The sequence below is a fragment of the Saccostrea cucullata genome, unplaced genomic scaffold (assembly GCF_032062105.1).
Source record: "Saccostrea cucullata isolate Sc308-1 unplaced genomic scaffold, CSIRO_AGI_Scuc_v1 ctg5435, whole genome shotgun sequence".
Taxonomy (NCBI): domain Eukaryota; kingdom Metazoa; phylum Mollusca; class Bivalvia; order Ostreida; family Ostreidae; genus Saccostrea; species Saccostrea cuccullata.
In genome coordinates this window covers 2,691-24,013 of record NW_026929803.1, presented here as the reverse complement: position 1 = coordinate 24,013, position 21,323 = coordinate 2,691, and the positions used below count along the sequence as shown (strand labels likewise).

Sequence of the window (21,323 nt, the reverse complement as noted above, 5' to 3'; positions counted from 1 at the left end):
CCAATAAAAATAAGTTTTTGTAGCCATTTTGTGAGACTAATGATATACCGTAGGAAAATACAGCAGTTGTTATGTTACCTATAAAAACTAATTGGAAAAAAGTCTTGAAACTTCTGAAATTATTTTTAAATAATTCTTACATTCATTCCGGGGTACTTGAGACCATGGTAACTATGGAAACTTATTCAACTTTTCTGCGCATGCGTACAATATGGAGGAAGCTGTATTTAGCAATATTTTCGTTATGGGGCATACTAAAATTACTTTTACTTTTGTTTTCTCGATAAAAATAGAATTTTAGGTTCTGAAATCTAAATAAATACGTTTAGGAGTTGAACAAAATTCACAGGGATCATGCAAAAATTCTACATTTGTCAATTTTCCCATTTGTGCGTTACGGTGTCTCTTTAATTCCTGGACGATTCTTTTAAGGGTTAATATTCTTGTAAAAAAGTAATGCTCAGAAATAAAGGAAAATAAGTTTGATGTGTTTGGAAGATCCTTAATATCCAAGAGCTGGGGAGAAGATTTTCAAACAACTAATGTATTTTCACTATGGACTATTAATCATTAGACTCCCGCCTTAACACCAGAACCCCTGACTTTGAGGCCATGAAATTCATAACTTTGGAGGAGACGACCTTCCTAATCATAGCTATGCATTTAGTTTGTTTTCATAATACCCAGGAACCGAAGAAAAGATTTTCAATGAATTATTGCATTTTCCCTACTTGTTGCACTAATTTAGTAGATTTTTGCTTCACCAGGGTCCCAGGAGATTAGGGAACATGAAAATTGCAATTTTCACTTCAATCCCCTTCACCAATAGAGGCAATATTTAAAAAAAAACTGGTAGTAATAAGTTCTGTGGTTCAAAGAAGGAGCTATAAATGTTAATTAAATGTTAAAACACAACGGACAACGCAGAACAGACTTTGCACGACACATGACGAAGGACGATAACAGAAATCAAAAGGTCACCTGAATTTACTGCGGTGATCTAATAAATTTTGAGAGATTACGACAGGGGGCGTCAACAGAAAAATGAACACTCTAAAACATGCATGAAACTTTGTTTAGAAAAAAAGTAACTTTTTTTATTGTTCATGTAAACCGTCATGAAAGATCTGAACTTGATTTAACCACTTTGGATTGGTATTTCTTTTTTTTCTCTTCATGTCAACTCATTGATTGACAATGACATATTTAATCCGAATACTGTAACAAGCGTGGGAAGATAGTACACAATGTATTTCTTAAATGCATATACATAGTATAACTTACAGAGCACATTGACATTCATGGACTGACTGTTTGATCCCGCGCCTCCAATGCTGTAACTGTTTTGTGCTGTACATGTGTAGGTACCAGCCATGTTTCTCTGTATTCTCTGTATCCGCAGTACAGCACCATTCTGTCTAAATCCAGAGTCACCTGTCTTAGTCCAGTAGACATTGGTTTGGGAAGGATTTCCATTGGTGACAGAACACGTGACAGATAGGTCATCTCCTTCTATAATGTCTTTATCTGTCAAACTGGACACAGACGGGGGATCTATAAAGTAAAGAATATTTTTTTTAATTTTTAGACTTGAACAAAATTTATCACTTGACAAAAAGCAAGTCCTGGTTTGTTTTTTTTTTAAACAAAAACCTGTGAACAAAACATGACCGGGACTCCGGTATATCCAGAGGTGGATTAAGGTGCCTTGGAAGAGTTAGCATCTCGTGGTGATTAGTTACATCCGAAATACAACGTATACATAAAGTTCATAGAAAACAAAAACATATGTCCTACAATTCATGGCAGAGAATCTACCCACAAAAGATCAGAACAAATTTCTCCTACATTTTTTGATTGGTCTGATTTTAATATAACTTGGCACACAAGCTGACTACACTAATTAAGATACAAAATTCTTTTCATAGGTTTGCAATTGCATGCACAAAAGTACACGTTACAAAAATCAAGGCAAAGGGAAAATAAAGGAAAATGTAATAAACAGAAAATTCAATGTTTTGTATTTGAATACTGTAGACGTCTTTAATTTCACGTGTCTAAAATTTCACGGTTTGTTAGAAAGTAACCTTTCACGGTGGTTTTAATTTCACGGAGAATCGTTTGTAAATAGTCAGGTACTATGACTGTTTCTAGATAGAAATGACGTGAAATAATTATCGCGATGGCTTAAAGTTCGCGTAAAATTCTTAAATCGTGAACATAGTGAAATTAAAAACACCGTAATGTTTTCCACTTCTACAGTATGGAATTTATTTCACTCGTGAGACAGGTTTTTTTTTTATATTTTCACTTGTGCTTCGCACGCATAAAAATATTAAAAAAATCATGTCACACTCGTGAAATAAATTCCATATTCAAATACAAATCATTGAATATTCTCTATTTATTTTACACACTTACAGAACACATTGATGGTCATAGACTGACTGTTTGACCCTGTGCCTCCAATGCTGTAACTGTTTTGTGCTGTACACGTGTAGGTACCAGCACTGCTTCTCTGTATTCTCTGTATCCGTAGTACAGCACCATTCTGTCTAAATCCAGAGTCACCTGTCTTGGTCCAGTAGACAGTGGTTTGAGTAGGATTTCCATTGGTGACAGAACACGTGACAGATAGGTCATCTCCTTCTATAACGTCTTTATCTGTCAAACTGAACACAGTTGGAGGATCTTTAATTGAAAGATATATGAAACATTTTTACAAATTCTTTTCAAATCAAGATGCACAATTGTTTTACCAATCACTTGAGTATAATAAAACACTTTAAAAGATTCACTGGAGATTAACAAATAAAAATCAGAAACAAAGATCTGGGCCCGGGATCATGAAGCATCTTAAGCTTAAGTCAGAAAATGCCTTAGATGCTGATATTTTTTAGAGGCCAAGCAGCCCAAAATGAAAATGCTTTCCGATTTTGTATCATCAGCCTGCTGTTGCATGCAAATTATGAGTTTCCTTCAAGAAGGTTTAAAGATTTTATAGATAATTGAAATTTTGACTTAAGTCTAAGTTTGTTTCATGATCCCGGGGCCTGGTATCCAAAAGCAATAGAGATAAAATGTTCAAAATTCAGCAAAGTAGTTAATTTAGTTCTCAGCAATATTGCAAGTTTTTTTTAAAAAGTCTAACGGATCTGCATAAGAAATTATTTAGACGATACACCAATTTTCAAGATTTCTTTTAAAATTATTTCCTATTCCAAGAAAGTATGAGTTCATATCAGCTTAAACAAATGCTAGAATCGGACAAAGTCACATAGTCATTTGGAACAGGATTTAAATAAGGTAGAATGTATACTAAGATAGAACACAACTCTACTTTTCAAATGCATACAATTGGTAAATAATAACTTACACAACACATTGACAGTCATAGACTGACTGTTTGATCCCGTGCCTCCAATGCTGTAACTGTTTTGTGCTGTACACGTGTAGGTACCAGCACTGCTTCTCTGTATTCTCTGTATCCGTAGTTCAGCACCATTCTGTCTAAATCCAGAGTCACCTGTCTTGGTCCAGTAGACAGTGGTTTTGGAAGGATTTCCATTGGTGACAGAACACGTGACAGATAGGTCATCTCCTTCTATAATGTCTTTATCTGTCAAACTGAACACAGTCGGAGGATCTATAATGGAAATTGTGGATAAAATTTCAAAAGTTTATATTGAATATAATGCATCTTTTATCATCGATAAGGAAGGCTTGTTTTGCAAGTTGCAATTTTCTTTTAGAGAAGATACTATAGTATAACATATGTTTTCCTAATACTCATTAGGTTAAATGGATTTCAAGTCTGATTTCAAATACATGTATATCCAACAAAATCATAATGAAATAGCTGAAGTTAAGTTAGATATCAAAGGCATCCAAAGATGCAAAATGGCTCACTTAACTCGAATTAATAATGAGATAATATGCTTTAATAATACACTTACAGAACACGTTGATGGTCATAGACTGACTGTTTGATCCCGTGCCTCCAGTGCTGTAACTGTTTTGTGCTGTACACGTGTAGGTACCAGCACTGCCTCTCTGTATTCTCTGTATCCGTAGTTCAGCACCATTCTGTCTAAATCCAGAGTCATCTGTCTTGGTCCAGTAGACATTGGTTTGGGAAGGATTTCCATTGGTGACAGAACATGTGACAGATAGGTCACCTCCTTCTATAATGTCTTTATTTGTCAAACTGGACACAGTCGGAGGATCTATAACCAATAATCAAAAATAGTTAAAATTTATTTCGTCTGATCATTATACATGTATCAATATTATGGGTAAAATAAACTCTTTGAAATGAATCATAATGCAACAAAGTTCATTTAGTTTCTTTTATTTCATTTATACTAAATGATTCAAATGATGATTTCTTAATTTTATCTTCTTTGGTCATTGCTGAGATCAAGAAAAATGTCACAGCCATTTTTCTCTATTAAATCAAACATAAGATCATCAAAAGTCCCAAGGGCCTTAACAGTCACCTGGGTTTAATACAATAATGTAAAGGATCTATAGATATATAGAACAAAATTAACTGATAAATGAATCTATGTTGCAAAAGAATTTCAAAAATCTTGCCATCAAAATATGGCTAAAATATTGCCAACTCGGCGTCAAACAGTAATCAATTAATCAATCGAAAATCTGGTATAAATACTCTTTGCTTATTGTAAGGTTCAAAACCCAATTGATCTCTTTTTGATCACACTTGATTTGATCAAGTCTTACAAAGATGAAAAATGAATGCAAAATACAGTTAATACACTTATTGTTCATAGAACAATTAGAGGTCTTTCCACTTTTTTAAAAGAACTATATTCGGTATATTGCATATCTTTGCCCCCACAAAAATTAAATTTTGAAAAATTCTTAAAATGTGTTGTATTGTATAAATTGTATGAAAAATATAGATTAACAAAACATATTATAGTTTCAAAGAAGGTTATTGACAATTTTTTTTATTTATGACGTCACAAACTCGTCGGATTTTGCATTATTTTTCAGAAAGAGGACAAAATGGACAAAATTTCAACAATTTTATTGAAAGAATTTATAGAGCGCATGTCTGTTCAGGAACAATATTTGCATTTTTAATTGATATTATTATTCCACACATTATATCAAAATATTAAGCCTGAACACATCTGCGCTCGGTAAATTTTACTCAAAATATTGACGCAATTTTTACATTTTTCTATAGAAATCATGGAGATTTTAGATTTACGTAATTTTCCTGACGTGATTTCAAATATATGACGTCATTGCTGACGAAAACATTCAGTGCTTTGAAGTCAGCATGAATTCCCCTGTTTTAAAACATATTTTAATTTTACTCCGTCAAAGTTTGATTTTGGGGGCAAATATTTGTTACTACCGAATAAAGTTCTTTATTTCATTTCCACTATTTTACTTTCTAAAATTAATTTTAAAGCAAAAATAATTCAAAAATGACTTAGAAAATAGAAAAACCTATTGCTGAGCTTGTTGCAAAGCATTAAGTATGTCTTCCGTCTAATTTTCAGAAGCACTGCTTGTAAAATAGGTAAATATAATATTTATTGAAGAATGAAACCTGCAAACCAAAAATTATGTCTATCTGTATTTAGAACTAAAATTATTGAAATCAATGTTGATTTTTGTAAACCAAGCAATTTGATACAACTTCCGGTTTGATATGAACTTATTCTAATCTGCAGAAAATAAGGCCGGAAGACTCCTATGAAGTAACTTATATGATTTGTTACTTAATATTTGCGAAAATGAATCATATATGGTTACTTCTGGTTAAACCGGAAGTTGTTGAAATTGACATTAAGCTACAAAAATAAGGTTGGACATACTCTGTGACATGTGTTACTCAATTCAATACCACAATCTGTGAAAATAAGCATTTTTGGACTACTTGGTGTTTGGCCGGAATTGACGTCAACGGACGTATTTTGACGACCCCACTAGTCGTTTTGAACAACCTTGCTTCTTTGATATGTTACAAATTCTCAAAACTTTATGAGATATCAGGAAAAATTTTTTGCCCCACCAACTCCAGTATTTTAGGGGCCAACCCTTTTTCCTGGATATCAATTAAACGATCTTGGAATTCTACACTCCTTTTGTTTTATATGTTTTTCTCAAAATTTTATAGGTAAAAAAAATATTTTTGAAAAGATGTTAGAAAATTGGAATTCGCGATAGGACTATTTACGAACTGTAGTGAGCGTCGGTACTTCGTACTTTCGGCGGCAATTATATACAAAATTCACTTCTCCAAATTCTAGCATCACTGAAAATTTTATACTTGTGTATACAGTGCTTTTTGAGAAAACTGCCGGACAAAGTGACCCTCTGAAAACACCAAATTGCAGAAAACTCCGAATGGGATGTGACGTCGTAGAATTAAATATACATAAATCTAGATTTTTTGATGTTATATATGATTTATAAATATTAAATTTTACGAAACTTTCACAGAATCATTATTACATATTACCATTGTGCAGCTCCAATTTCACTTCCTGATCCACCATTATATTCATATGGGTGGCGGGGTATTATTTAGTGAGCAACTTGCTCACAATACCTCTAGTTTGAAAATAAAATGAGTAATGACGTCTCAAATGATACTTTGAATAAATTCTCCCAATCTATGTTGATTATTGCAAAAGCAAGCTTTTTGGCTACTTTAGGTCCAACCGGAAGTGCTGTCAATGTACGGAAAAATACTTTTTTTGCTTCCAGAGACAGATATTACCCAAGAACGCGTCAATAATGGCAAAAATATGCATATTCTAATTACATCCGGTTTGGCCGGAAGTAACGTCAATGAACGTATTTTGATTATCTCTTTAGATACTACTTGACATTTAAAACAACTTTGCTTGTATAATAGCAATGTGAGCCGCATTTTTGAAAATTTTATTTTGCTTTTAACATATGTTACTGTGGTTTCATCAATATTCGTTGAGCACCAATTTTCGTGGATTTCATTGTTGAGCAGATCAACGAATTCAAATGTTCATCGAATTACGAAATATGACACTTGTATATGAAATGCTTTTCCACGAAATTACGTATCCTCGAAACTGGCTGTTTTACAAAATCCACGAAAATTGATGCTAACGAAAATTGATGAAACCACAGTATTATGATAAATTTTATGCAACCTAAGCTTTTATGATCAATTGGAATAAAACAAATCAGACGAAAGACTTATATACATATGCATGTACAATCCAATATACGGTATTATACAAGAAATCATCATTGTACAGGACGACAATAAAGTAGTTTTGATTCAATTGAAGCTTATAAATTGTTCTTCCCCATGGGGATCCGGGTTAGAATAGGTCCTCAGTACCCCTTTGCTTGTTGTAAAAGGCGACTAAATGGGGCGGTCCTTCGGATGAGACCGTATAAACCGAGGCCCCGTGTCACAGCAGGTGTCCCACGATAAAGATCCCTCCCTGCTCAAAGCCCGTAAGTACCGAACATAGGCCTAAATTTGCATCCCTTCACCGGCAATGGTGACGTCTCCATATCAGTGAAATATTCTGGAGAGGGACGCCGAACAGTATACAATCAATCATTCAATCCATCGCAAATATAAACTACAGAAGTTTATTAAAGTTTTTTTTCTGTCATTGGAATAGTAATTTACAATTTTGCAACAGAAAAATTCTGACATCAAAGTTGCAGCTCATATTGCTTTAATATATAACAAATTCTCAAGACTTTAAAAGATATCACTTTTAGTCCCATTTCTAGAAAAAAAAAACTTCTAGCCCAACTAGATCACTTATTTTAGGGATCAATCCTTCTTTTTAGATACAATTTGAAAGACCTCAGAATTCTGTACTTCTTTTTATTCTATATGTTTTAACAAAATATTTCCAGGTAAAAAAGTATCTTCGAAAAAGTGTAAGAAATTTTAAAATTCGCGATAGGTCTATTTTCGGACCACAGCGAGCGTCGGCGCTTCGTACTTCCGATGGTAACAAAATTCGCTTCTCCAAAGATTGATCTAGCATTATGGAAAATTTCATACTTCTATGTTCAGTGCTTTTGGGAAAACTTGAGACAAAGTGACCCTCTAGCCTGGTTCCCTATCTCTATTTTGCTTCGTATACTCTGCGTTTCCTGCTTTGTCAAGGATTATCCATGGGACCAGGCTAAGTGACACTCTTAAATTCATTAAATTGCGGAAACCCTACGAACTGGAAGTGACGTCATCAAAATAAATATATATCTTAATCATTTTTATGTTCTATCAGACCTGAAAGTTTCAAAAGTTTCAATAATATCAATTAAGTCGTTCTCTAGAATTGGCATGGCAAAATCGGTCAGAAAAAAACAATAATAATAAAAATAGTCGAAAAGAAATCTAAGAATAACAAGGTCTTCCGCTGAAGACGAAAGAACTTCTTGATCCAACAGTTTAGAATTACAAACTCACATTCTACATCGATGGTCATGGACTGCTTGCTCTGTCCTTTGTTTCCTGATGAGTATTGATTTTGTGCTGTGCATGTATAGGTACCAGAACTACTGCGTTGTATTTTTGTCAGACTAAGTACATCCCCTTCCTGTCTGAACGAGCTGTCCTGTCGTGTCCAGTACACATTAGTCTCTGGTGGCTTTCCTACATTATAGAGGCATTTTTTGTTGAAGTCTGTTCCCTCTATGGCGGTTGAATTATTCAAAGCGTAAACAGTTGGAGGACCTGATAAGAAAAATATTCAAATTAAAGAGGAAGAAGAAAAACTGAGACTAAATTTAACCAATAAACAGATGCTATCAGGTCTTCTTATTGTTTACGTTTATTGCTCATAGACTCCGACATTAAAATGTCTCTGCATCCTTTGTTTCCAAGCAAATTAATCAATGACAGATGATTGACTTTTAGGTCAGATCACCTTTATGGGTCACTTGTGACATTTTTTTATAAGTATTAATCAGAATGTAGTAGTATCCTTTGGATGAGACCTTAAAAACGGAGGACCTTTGTCACAGCAGGCGTTAGCAAGACGAAGATACTTTACTGCTCAATTACCCTGAGTGCCGAGCAAAGGTCTAAATTGGAAGTGCTTTGCTGGTGTATGGTGAAGTCTCTGATAAATGATAAGTGAAAGACTCTCGAACGGGACGTGAAACAAGAGACAGCCAATTAATAAATCAATCAACAAAACGTTTTAATCTTTACTTACAGGAACCTGCCACTTCTGAAAAAATTGATCATTCTTCATTATACCACGCTAACAGCTTTCCAAAGAATATTATATATTCAAATAGGTGAAAAAGTCTAAAAGGAAATTTTACTGTCAAGGTAGATATCTGTCTTAAAACGATAGTAATTTTAAGTTCGTTATAGTAAAATTTATTGCTAAAAGCCGCTAAGTCCGATTCTAATCGCGAAAAAAATATAGTCATTTCTTTTGGGAAAAATAATTGTCCATAAATTGTTTCAACTTTTGTCGAATTATATCCCCAAAGTCTTTTTCTTTTAAAACATGACAAAAGTTAAAAATAATAATTTTTGTTAAGTCACACAAAAAATAATCCTATGACGATATCGCTATTTGCGTGAAATCACTTTTGAAAAATTAAATTTATCGGGAGCTTATAGCTCATTATGAAGAACAAACCAGAACAATTTTTTTCACAACAAAGACTTACACCTGTACAAGAAAAACTTCTTTTAAACAAGAGGCCCAGGGGCCACAGCGCTCACCTGAGCACATCAGGGCTTGAATTTATCCCCCCCCCTCCAGGCGTTCAGCATTTGAACAAATTAGAATCTACACTACCTGAGGATGATTCCATATAAAAACATGTATCACTAATCATAGCTTTGAAGAACTTGAAAAGAAGATTTTTAAAGGTTTCCCTATATATTCCTATGTAAAACTTGGGTCGGCCATTTTGGCCCCACCCTAGCCCCGGGGGTCATGATTTGAACAAACTTGAATCTACACTACCTGAGGATGATTCCACATGAGTTTCATCTTTCCTGGCCCAGTGGTTCTCGAGAAGAAGATTTTTAAAGATTTTTCCTATATATTCCTATGTAAAACAAGGGTCGGCCATATTGGCCCCACCCTTGCCTCAGGGGTCATGATTTGAACAAACTTGAATCTACACTACCTGAGGATGATTCCACATGAGTTTCATCTTTCCTGGCCCAGTGGTTCTCGAGAAGAAGATTTTTAAAGATTGTTCCTATATATTCCTATGTAAAACTTGGGTCGGCCATTTTGGCCTCACCCTAGCCCCGGGAGTCATGATTTGAACAAACCTGAATCTACACTACCTGAGGATGATTCCACATGAATTTCATCTTTCCTGGCCCAGTGGTTCTGGAGAAGATTATTTTTAAAGATTTTTCCTATATATTCCTATGTAAAACTTGGGTCGGCCATTTTGGCCCCACCCTAGCCCCGGGGGTCATGATTTGAACAAACTTGAATCTGCACTACCTGAGGATGATTCCACATGAGTTTCATCTTTCCTGACCCAGTGGTTCTCGAGAAGAAGATTTTAAAAGATTTTTCCTATATATTGCTATGTAAAACTTGGGTCGACCATTTTGGCCCCACCCTAGCCCCGAGGGGTCATGATTTGAACAAACTTGAATCTACACTACCTGAGGATGATTCCACATGAGTTTCATCTTTCCTGGCCCAGTGGTTCTAGAGAAAAAGATTTTTAAAGATTTTCCCTATATATTCCTATGTAAATCTTGGGTCGGCCATTTTAGCCCCACCCTAGCCCCGGGGGTCATGATTTGAACAAACTTGAATCCACACTACCTGAGGATGATTCCACATGAGTTTCATCTTTCCTGGCCCAGTGGTACTGGGGAAGAAGATGTTTAAAGATTTTTCCTATATATTCCTATGTAAAACTTGGGTCGGCCATTTTGGCCCCACCCTTGCCCCGGGGGTCATGATTTGAACAAACTTGAATCCACACTACCTGAGGATGATTCCACATGAGTTTCATCTTTCCTGGCCCAGTGGTACTGGAGAAGAAGATGTTTAAAGATTTTTCCTATATATTCCTATGTAAAACTTGGGTCGGCCATTTTGGCCCCACCCTAGCCCCGGGGGTCATGATTTGAACAAACTTGAATTTACACTACCTGAAGATGCTTCCACATGAGTTTCATCTTTCCTGGCCCAGCGGTTCTGGAGAGGATGATTTTTTTAAAAAATGCCATTAATTTTTCACAAATTCATAATTATCTCCCTTTGGAAGTGGGCATGGCCCTTCGTTTGAACAAACTTGATTCCCCTTTACCCAAGGATACTTTGTACCAAGTTTGGTTGAAATTGGCCCAGTGGTTCTTGAGAAGAAGATGAAAATGTGAAAAGTTTACGACGACAACGACAACAACAACAACGACAACGACGACAGACAACGGAGAAATTTTTATCAGAAAAGCTCACTTGAGCCTTCGGCAGGTGAGCTAAAAATCTTTAAAAATGGCTGATTTTCCATTATTCTTTTAAATGTGCATATTAACAAAAAATATTGTGGATTATATTCAATTACTTTCTAAATTTTAAAAGATATATCATGACTAATGCTTCTACTAGTAATGAAAAAAAAAATACGCGTGTTTGTTCTTTTGAATTATATATAACCGATAAATTTATTTTTGCACAGGTGACTTCACGACAGATCTTAACTTCCCGTCAGGAACTACTGCTTGTCAATAAGGTGTCTGATCTATGTTTTCCTTGTAAGGATTGTTGTAATAAACTATTAAATCAATTTCATGATTTATTATACCCCCGCTTGAAAAGCGGGAGGGTATATAGTAATCGTTAATTCCGTCCTTCCGTCTGTCCGTCCGTCTGTTACGCTTTGGGGTACCCATCTCTTATCCGCAACTCCTCTCATACCACTGAATGAAATTTGATGAAACTTTCACAGAATCTTTATTATATATTGCCATTGTGCACCTCCTATTTTACTTTTTGATCTGATATATATTTTGGATTTTCCAGAGCAAAACATTGACACTGCCATTTTATTCATATGGGAGGCGGGGGGGGGTATCATTTAGTGATCTCATTGCTCACAGTACCTCTAGTTTTCATTTATTTTCTATGTAATGACGTACTTTTATTGTGTAAGATAATATGTACCTATTTCGGATTAAGCGGCATTAAAATGTTCTCCAATTGTCTTTAAAACCGACGGTGTCCGCATTACACAAAAGAAGTACTTATTATTTTGTCTGTGCATTTTCTCAAAAACGATTTAAGATTCAGTAATGAAAATTTCTGTGATAATCGATCTTGATCTGTACATTTGTCTCCTTTTCATCGGCATTACTTCCGTTTTCCACTCGACGTAGTTTAAAAAAATGTATTTTGATTTTTTCAATTTTTAAATGTTTATAGCATAGACATAAAGGGTGTTTCAAGTCATTTTATATCATTAGAAGTTGGTTCTTCTAAACTTGAAGTTGTCCAAAAATGCGTATTTTTATCCAAACTTTCAGAAAAGATTTGTACGCACTAATTATGGAGTTTTAATTCAGTCTTTTGAGCACTTCCTGTCATACCGAAGGTGAATGGAAAAAAGAACCGGAAACTACTTGAAATAAAAAAAATATCGAGTATCTAAACATATTTTGAATAATCAAAGCTCTTTTTAATCTTTACTTGTTTTTACTTCTTTTTTAAAGTAAAACTATATCACAGTCATTATCGTAAATCGGACGGAACACCAACTCGTTGCTTTACAACAAGCTTTGCTTTAGTTAATATTATTTTTACCTTTATTCTTAGCGTCAGATTATTTATGTGTATCCAAAATTATTTTTAAAAATTATTCGGTCGATAAAATAGATGTATGAAAAGGAAGAGGGATTATTTGTCTATTTTATTGAATTGAGAACAATCGCCGTTTCTGTGGGCACTACGAGTAAGCATGTCATAAAATGAGTCATAAAATAAAATAAAATTCAGCAATTTGGTTTTGAGCCGGTCAAATTACTGTTGTGTTCCTCTCCCTGGCGCATGCGCACGTCGTATGACTATTTTTTTCAATAGCTAAGGATAGAAAAATAAACCCTCTAATGAATTCCTTGCAAAGGAGAAATAAGGGTCTGACAGATGCGCGGGAGAGACATTGAAGATAATGAGAGTTTTTGATTTTCACTTTGGGGGGTGGGGGTGGGTATCGTCATATGAGTTACAATAACTCATTAATTATTAACAAAATCAAATGGGATTTTGATTATATCTTTTTAAAAGATGATTTTAAAAGTTAGATAGGAATACTGAAAAATATTAAAAGGAAAATAAATTTGATTCATCTCAAATTTTACCCCGCGTTTCTTTTTCCTTTCAGTATATTATAACAATCCAATTTATAAGAGAAATTTTTAAAGTGGTTAAAACGTGGATATAGTAAATGATACAAGTGAAGATAACAATCATTCCTGCCGTAAACCCTTTATATTGACCAGGTAGACGGAATAATTCGTTGTCAAATCATATGAAAAAAAAAACCCAAAGGCCTGACGATTGCTTTTAAACACGTCAACTAAAAGATTGTTGACAATCTTGTCTGTCTACAGTGTTGAAAGTTTCTTAATAACACTGACTAAAATAATTTCTAGATTTGTTATTTAACTACTCGTTTTTTTGGTTTTCATTCGATCTATAATTTCTGTCATCATTACTAGTTATATGACCATGCCCTGTGGTCTATGTAACACTTTTAACAATTCAAATTTCTAAACTGATTTAGAGTTTACGATTGTTAATATATATTTTCAAAAGTTCTTAATTTTAGAAAAATCAGACTGATTATAGTATATTAACAAGAGGACCATGGACCCTAAAGGCCAGCTTATAGGCCACCTGAGCATCATGCATTAACTTTCCAATGATTGAATGTGGTTCATGTTTTAAACTAGATGCCATGGCACTCTCAATTTTGAAAGACGCACCACTGCTAATCATAACTATCAGTATACACTTAGCAATTGCTTAGTTTTGTTACTTCATACCAATAGGCAGGGTAGGGGAGCAAAAAATGCATTTCAACTAATCAGTAATATTCAGCAATAATCAATAGTGGCACTTCCATATGCATGAACCCCTGACCCTTGGTCCACACATTTCACAATTTTGGGAAAGGCACCCTTGCTCATAAAAAAAATGTTCGATTCATACCAAGGAGCAGGTTTCAAACAATTCATTTTCGGTATATAAGCAGAGCCCCCCCCCCCTATGGTACCCCTGTTCCAGGGGCCTTGAAATTCTCAATTCTTGATGAAGGGCACTTGTTCATCATAGCTTTATGGGTATTTTATCTGCTTAATACCCAAGAGCAGTGAAGACTTTCAAGAATTAATGTATTTTCACTATATAATCAATCAAACCCCTGACCTTTAATTGGATCATAAAATTCACAAATTTGGAAAGGACATTCTTTCTTAGTTTATTTAATATCCAGGAGCAAAGAAGATCATTGTCAAATAATTAAGGCATTTTAACTATATAATCAATAGAGCCCCGCTTTAAAACCAGATCCCCTGACCATGGGGCCATAAAAATCAAAATTTTAGAAGAGGCATTCTTACTCATCTTAACTTCCGGTATATACTTTGTTAGTTTGTTTAATACCCAGGAGCAGAATGGAAGATTTTCAAAGAATTCTGCATTTTCTCCATAAAATCGATAGAGCCCCGACCTAAGACCATAACCCCTGACTCTTGGGCCATAAAATTCACAATTTTGGAAGAAGCATTCTTCCTCATCTTAACTATGTACTTCGTTAGTATATTTAATACCCAGTTGCAAATAAGAAAAAAATAATGTATTTTTACTATATAATCAATAGAGCCCCGCCCTAATACCATAACCCCTGACGCTGTGGCCATAAAATATTCAATTTTGGAAAAGACAATCCCAGATAGCAGATTGTTATTGGACCTTTGTTGGGCCAACAATGCTCCTTATGTTGGGCCACCGTTTGTATTCAACATTGGGCCATCGGTAATTTGCTCATCGGCCCTTAATCAAACCAACGTGTTGGCTTATTGTTGGGCCAATGTAACAGTTAATATTGGGCCACTGTTGGGCCAATGTATTATTTCAATATTGGGCAAACGTCATTTTTGTACAATTGGGCCATTGTAAGCAGTTAATGTTGGGCCAACGGTAGTTTGCTCATCGGCCCTTAATCAAACCAACTTGTTGGCTTATTGTTGGGCCAATGTAACAGTTAATATTGAGCCACTGTCGGGCCAATGTATTTTTTCAATGTTGGGCAAACGTCATTTTTGTACATTTGGGCCATTGTAAGCAATTAATGTTGGGCCAACGGTAATTTGCTCATCGGCCCTTAATCAGACCAACTTCTTGGCTTATTGCTGGACCAACGAATGGATATTATTGAGCCATTGTTGGGCCACTTATTCTTTCAATATTAGGCAAACATCATTTTTGGGCCAACGTTGGTTTGTATCTTATTGGCTCTCCATCATGACAACTCATTTGCTCTTCACTGGTTGGCCATTTGTCCTCAAAATTGACAAACAAATACATATATTAAGGTTATACTAGTTTTGTAGTACAGTTTAATGGTAAAAGCCCTTTAATACGTTCTATATATGCTAGATTAATAGTTTAATACATATTCTCAATATATATCTCATAGCATTGATTAAAAAACTGAGGAAAAAGAAATCAAAATATAAAATTAAATTATAACATACTAGTATTTTATTGCTCAGTGCATGAAGAAAACATTAATAAAGAAATAAAAGTTGATGCTCACTTCAAGTGATACATGTAGGGTTACATGACTGTATACTCCCTCTCTGATGTAAATTTATGCACAAGTTCAGTAAATTGCAGGTATCAATAAGCAGGTCCAACGAATAAACAAAGCCCCCCTGTTCTTAAAATAAAACTAAAATGAATCCCGTCATTTTGTTTACTTACACAAAAAAATGTTTCTGGCATCTGCATCGTGTTAGTAACCGACAAACAGACACAGAAAAGGGTAGAACTACAGGTTTGTCACAGTATATAACAGAAAAAAGCTAGGCACTGCCACTTTCCATCTGATCCCTCTCTTAAGTCTTCTCTTCTCTCTCCCGAGTCTCCTCCTCCCCCTTCTTTTCTTCTCTGTCCGTTTCTTCCTCCCCCATCCCTGTCCTTGGCATACCTTATCTATTCTTTGATTGTGTTCTGAATGTCTTTTTAGAATCTCCAGTAGCACTAAAATTGTAGTATTTGGTACTTAATACATTTGTTACTTTTCTCAGTAAAGAGTAAACATACGATTAAATTTACAAGTATATCACTATATGTTTAAGGTGTCAATTAAGGAATAACCGTCTCTTTGTTTTATGGTGTGATTAAATGATTAGCTTGCATGATGAAGGCATTTATGCATAACATTTCTACGCTTGATCATCATCATCATCACAACGATTTTGATTCAATGTTGCCCCATATAAAATACATGTATAGAAAAGTCGTTACACTGAACAAATTTTAATTGAAAGAACCCAATTTATGTTTAGTACTGAATAAATTTAGTTTAACTTCAACAAGTTCAACATTTTCAAAATGTTTGATCATGTGCTCGACGTTAAGTGTATATAAGTAAATTAAGTGGTAGACTTCGGAAATGTATTTTACTAGTCACACATTTCAATCTAAATAAGGGGCAAATTATTTATTGTTTTAACTGTATTAAAACACATTTGTTATTTTATACTTTAATTTATTTTTCTTGTATAAAAACAAAACATTTAATCACTGATAATTTATTTTGTTTTGATAAATTATAAGAATTTTAACAAGCCTTGTAAATTCATTTTAGCTAGCTTGTACTTTCAAATAGGATTGGTTGTAGATTTATTTTTGATTGTAGAGACGATCAGATTTGTTAATATACAGATTTGTAACAATTGAATGTTTATACACATTGGCCCAATGTTGGTTCAAAATATCGGGTCAACATTGGGCCAAAGAGCAAAATGACACTGGACCAACGTCATTTGCCAACATCGGCCCAATGTTCCAATTGACGTTTGTCAAACAATGTGGCATTCATTGGGCCAATGTTGGCGCAACGTTAGGCCAATATCTGTAGAAATAACACCCTACACTGGGCCAACGTTGGCCCTACATATCGGGCCAACATTGGGCCGATGAGCAAACTTAAATTGGGTCAATGTCATTTGCCAACATTGGCCCGATGTAACTGATTACATTGGCCCAACGTTGGCCCAATGTTAGCATGCCATCTGGGGTACAGTGTTGACCCAACAGCACCTGGCCTCTGCACTTCCCCGTGTCTGCTTTGCGCAGATTTGTACATGATTTCGTTTAAAAAATAAAGGTTAATTCAGCTGTGCCGAGGCAAACATATTATAAATACTTACAAAGTGGATGCAGATATGCAAGGTATCAGTCTCATTACGCTCGCTCGTGTCAGATTAAAAATGGCGCGGATATTACAAGTAGCCCGGTTGTTGTCTACCCATGATGCTCAGTCAGATTCATGGTATATTGGGCCAACGTTGGGCCGATGCCAATCCCCAAACAAATATTTTCTCTCATGATAATAATTTTATGATATAATGTGAACAGTTCGCCCAACATTAGCGTACCATATACATAACCAGCTATCGATATTCCATGTTGGGCCATTGTTGGCCCAATAAAGGTAACCCAACATAGATAATACAACCATAATGTAAGATTGGGCTAACGATGTTCTGCTATCTGGTTTATTACAAATAAAAATAAGCATAAACACAATTAAAAAAATAGAATAAAACACTCTGGTGCTATGATCACTTAAGTGCAAAGTTAAAATGTTGAAAATATCATATCTAAACAAGAGCAGTCATCCAATGATAAGCATGGACATAGAAAGTCCTCTTAATTATTTCAGAATGTGCCAACGTTGTCCCAACGTAAAGCTCAGCAGCTTATTATAAAATTGACACCATCAATTAATTGGCAGTATAATAATTGGGCCTACGTTGGCCCTATATAAATATCCCATCTTTTAAACACCTAAACAAAATAACACTTGTGTGTATTACAAACATTGTGCCAATGTTGATCCAACATACTACTACCAACTTGATAGGACACGTTCTTTAAGGGTGTATTAGAAACAATGAGCCAACGTTGGACCAACATAATACTATCAACTTGATAAGACATTTTCTTTAAGGGTGTATTAGAAACATTGGGCCAACGTTGGGCCAACATACTACTTGAACTTGATAAGGCACTTTCTTAAAGGGTGTATTCCAAACAATGGGCCAACGTTGGGCCAACATAATACTACCAACTTGATAAGACATTTTCTTTAAGGGTGTATTACTAACAATGGGCCAACGTTGGGCCAACATATTACTACCAACTTGATAAGACACATTCTTTAAGGGTGTATTACAAACATCGGGCCAACGTTGGGCCAACATACTACTACCAACTTGTAAATACACTTTTCTTTAAGTGTGTATTATAATCATTGGTCCAACGTTGGACCAACACCAGGATCCTTCCTTCCTTGGGAATTAAAGTGAATGGAAGTTGCTTACGTTGGACCAACGTTGGGCCAACATAGGAATTCTGTCATGGTCAAGAAGGTTGACTTGGTAACATTGGTCCAACGTTGGCCCAACGTTGTTCCCCCAACGCCAACCATACAACCTTTTACAAATGTTGGCCCAACATAGTCTTGCTATCTGGGATCCTGCTCATCATAACTCTATACTGTACTTAGTAAGTTTGTTTTATGCCTAGGAGCACAGATCATTTTTAAAGAATAGTGCCCCTGCCCTTACACCAGAATCTGTAACCTTGGGGTCATAATAAAATTCACAATTTAGGAAGAAACATTTTTGCTCACCATAACTATCTACTTAGTTAGTTTATGTAATATCCAGGGGCAGAGAAGAAAATTTTCAAAGAATTCCTGAATTTTCTCTACATAATCAATAGAACCCTTATCCTGGGGCCATAAAATTCACAACTTCGGAAGAGAATATTTTCTAATCTAAACTATATACTTGATTAGTTTGTTTAATACCCAGGAGAAGAGAAATAGATTTTCAAAGAATTTCTGAATTTTCTCTCTATAAGCAATAGAGCCCCGCCCTGACTCTTGATCCCCTTACCCTGGGGCCCTATTCCCTATTTTGGAAGATGGGTTCTTCCTCATCATAACAATGTACTTAGTTATTTTATCTAATACCCATGGCTAGGAGCAGAGGAGAAGATTATTGAAGAAATAATGCGTTTTACTATAAAATCAATAGAACCCCGACCTAGCACTAGACCCCTGACCCTGGAGCCATGAATTTCACAAGGTAGAGGACGCAATGCTCATTATATTCATGCTAAGTGTGACTGCTTGATGTCCAGGAAAGAAAAAGATTTTTAAAGATTTCATTAATTTTAGTGGTTTTGGCCCCACCCTTCATGCCCAGGGGGGGGGGGGCAAGAAATTCACAATTTTACTTCATCTTTACCCATAAATGCTTTATGCTAAATTTGATGGAAATTGGTTGAGTGGTTGTAGAGAAGAAGCTAAAAATGTTCAAATGTTAACACACGACGCACACCGCACAACGACGAACGAAAACAGGTAACAATAGGTCACCTGAGTCTGAGTTTACTCAGGTGTTCTAAAATTTAATATTCTGCCTCAAAAATCCAAATATTCAAATCTCCAAACAGCTATACAATTTTATTTTTTTTTCTAAATTTTTTTATAAAGATTTTTACCTTAATACAAAAATACAAACTTTAAAACAAAGTCTGATTACATCCCCCGCCTGAAAAGCGGGAAGGTACTGTATATTATTATACCCCCCGCTTAAAAAGTGGGAGGGTATACTGTAATCGGTATGTCCGTCCGTCTGTCTGTTACACTTTGTACCTTTCTCTCTCCGCAACTCCTCTTGTACCACTGATTGAAATTCAATGAAACTTTCACAGAATCTTTATTACATATTTCCAATGTGCACCTTCTATTTCATTTTTTGATCTGACACATATTTTCGGTTTCCCGGCCACAGCAAAACGTGGACTTTGTTATTATAATCATATGGGAGGCGGGGGGTATCATTTAGTGAGCTCATTGCTCACATTACCTTTAGTTTTGTTTGCTTCCATATCTTACGGGTGCGTGTTTGTTCTGCCTACTATTTTGTATTGTTTGAATGAACTTTTAGCATGAATACTTAACGTTATCACCATATTTCATTGTCAAAGCCTTTTAGCACTCTTGACTATTTTTGCTCTACACAATAATACACAGTGGGGGCGGGTTACGGGGGTTAACCCCCTTTGCGATTTGCTCAAAGGAAAGAGAAAAAGAGCGCCCCGATTTTTTGTTGCGTTTATATTATAGTAAATGTTCAAAGGCTAATAAACATGATAAATGCGGTAATATATTATTGAAATCAATTGTGACTAGAGGTACTGTGAGCAATGAGCTCACTACATTATACCCCCGCCTCCCATTTGATTATTATGCCAGTGTCCGTGTTTTGCTTTGGGAAACCCAAAATATATGTCGGATCAAAATTTCAAATAGAAGGTGCACAATGGCAATATGTAATAAACATTCTGTGAAAGTGTCATCAAATTAAATTCAGTGGTATTAGAGAAGTTGGGAATAAGAGATGGATACCCCAAAGCGTAACATACGGACGTCCGGAGATACCAATTACTATATACCCTCCCGCTTTTCAAAATTGTAGGATTTTTGGTTCGATCAACATGCATTTAGTATCGGGGGTTTGGGGATGGGAACACCTTTTACAAGCAGGGGGGGGTATAATAAGTCCCGTTTACAATGAAGAAAACAACGAAGAATGATTATATAATAGTGTTTATGATAACAGGCACCTGACGTTACTAACTTTTCTTTTAATAAAAAATATCTTTATCATTAGGTAAGGGTATTCTTTTTATTAAAAAAAATAAGTAACGTCAGGTGCCAGTGTTTATAATGGGTATTCAGAACTAGTAAAATTACAACATGAAAATATTTCAATATCTTCCAGTGTTCTAAAGATTTATTTTAGACAAGTTTTTAGTATTTGTTAGAGAACATATCAAACTTCCTTTTGATCCCTTGAATATTGTTTTATGTGAAAAACTGACGTCTCTACAGAGGTTTTTCTTCAGACTCACGCGTCACGGTGATTCATATTTGTTGCATCGTAAAAAAATGTCGACTGTTTCAAGTGCGATAACGAAACCGAACTGACGGCAAAAACAAAGCTTTACATAATTCAA

General features: G+C 35.1%; 1 protein-coding gene across 1 annotated transcript; it reads right to left on the bottom strand.

The window, feature by feature from the left end:
- Positions 1-1,284: 1,284 nt before the first annotated feature.
- On the bottom strand, positions 1,285-8,740 carry LOC134282220 (B-cell receptor CD22-like; the record flags this gene model as incomplete). Its single annotated transcript, XM_062764651.1, has 5 exons — positions 8,468-8,740; positions 3,957-4,226; positions 3,377-3,646; positions 2,422-2,691; positions 1,285-1,554 (listed from the first exon to the last, which is right to left on the bottom strand). Coding segments are annotated over exons 1-5 (1,099 nt in total), but the record flags the coding sequence as incomplete, so codon positions are not given.
- Between the last annotated feature and the right edge of the window lie 12,583 nt (positions 8,741-21,323).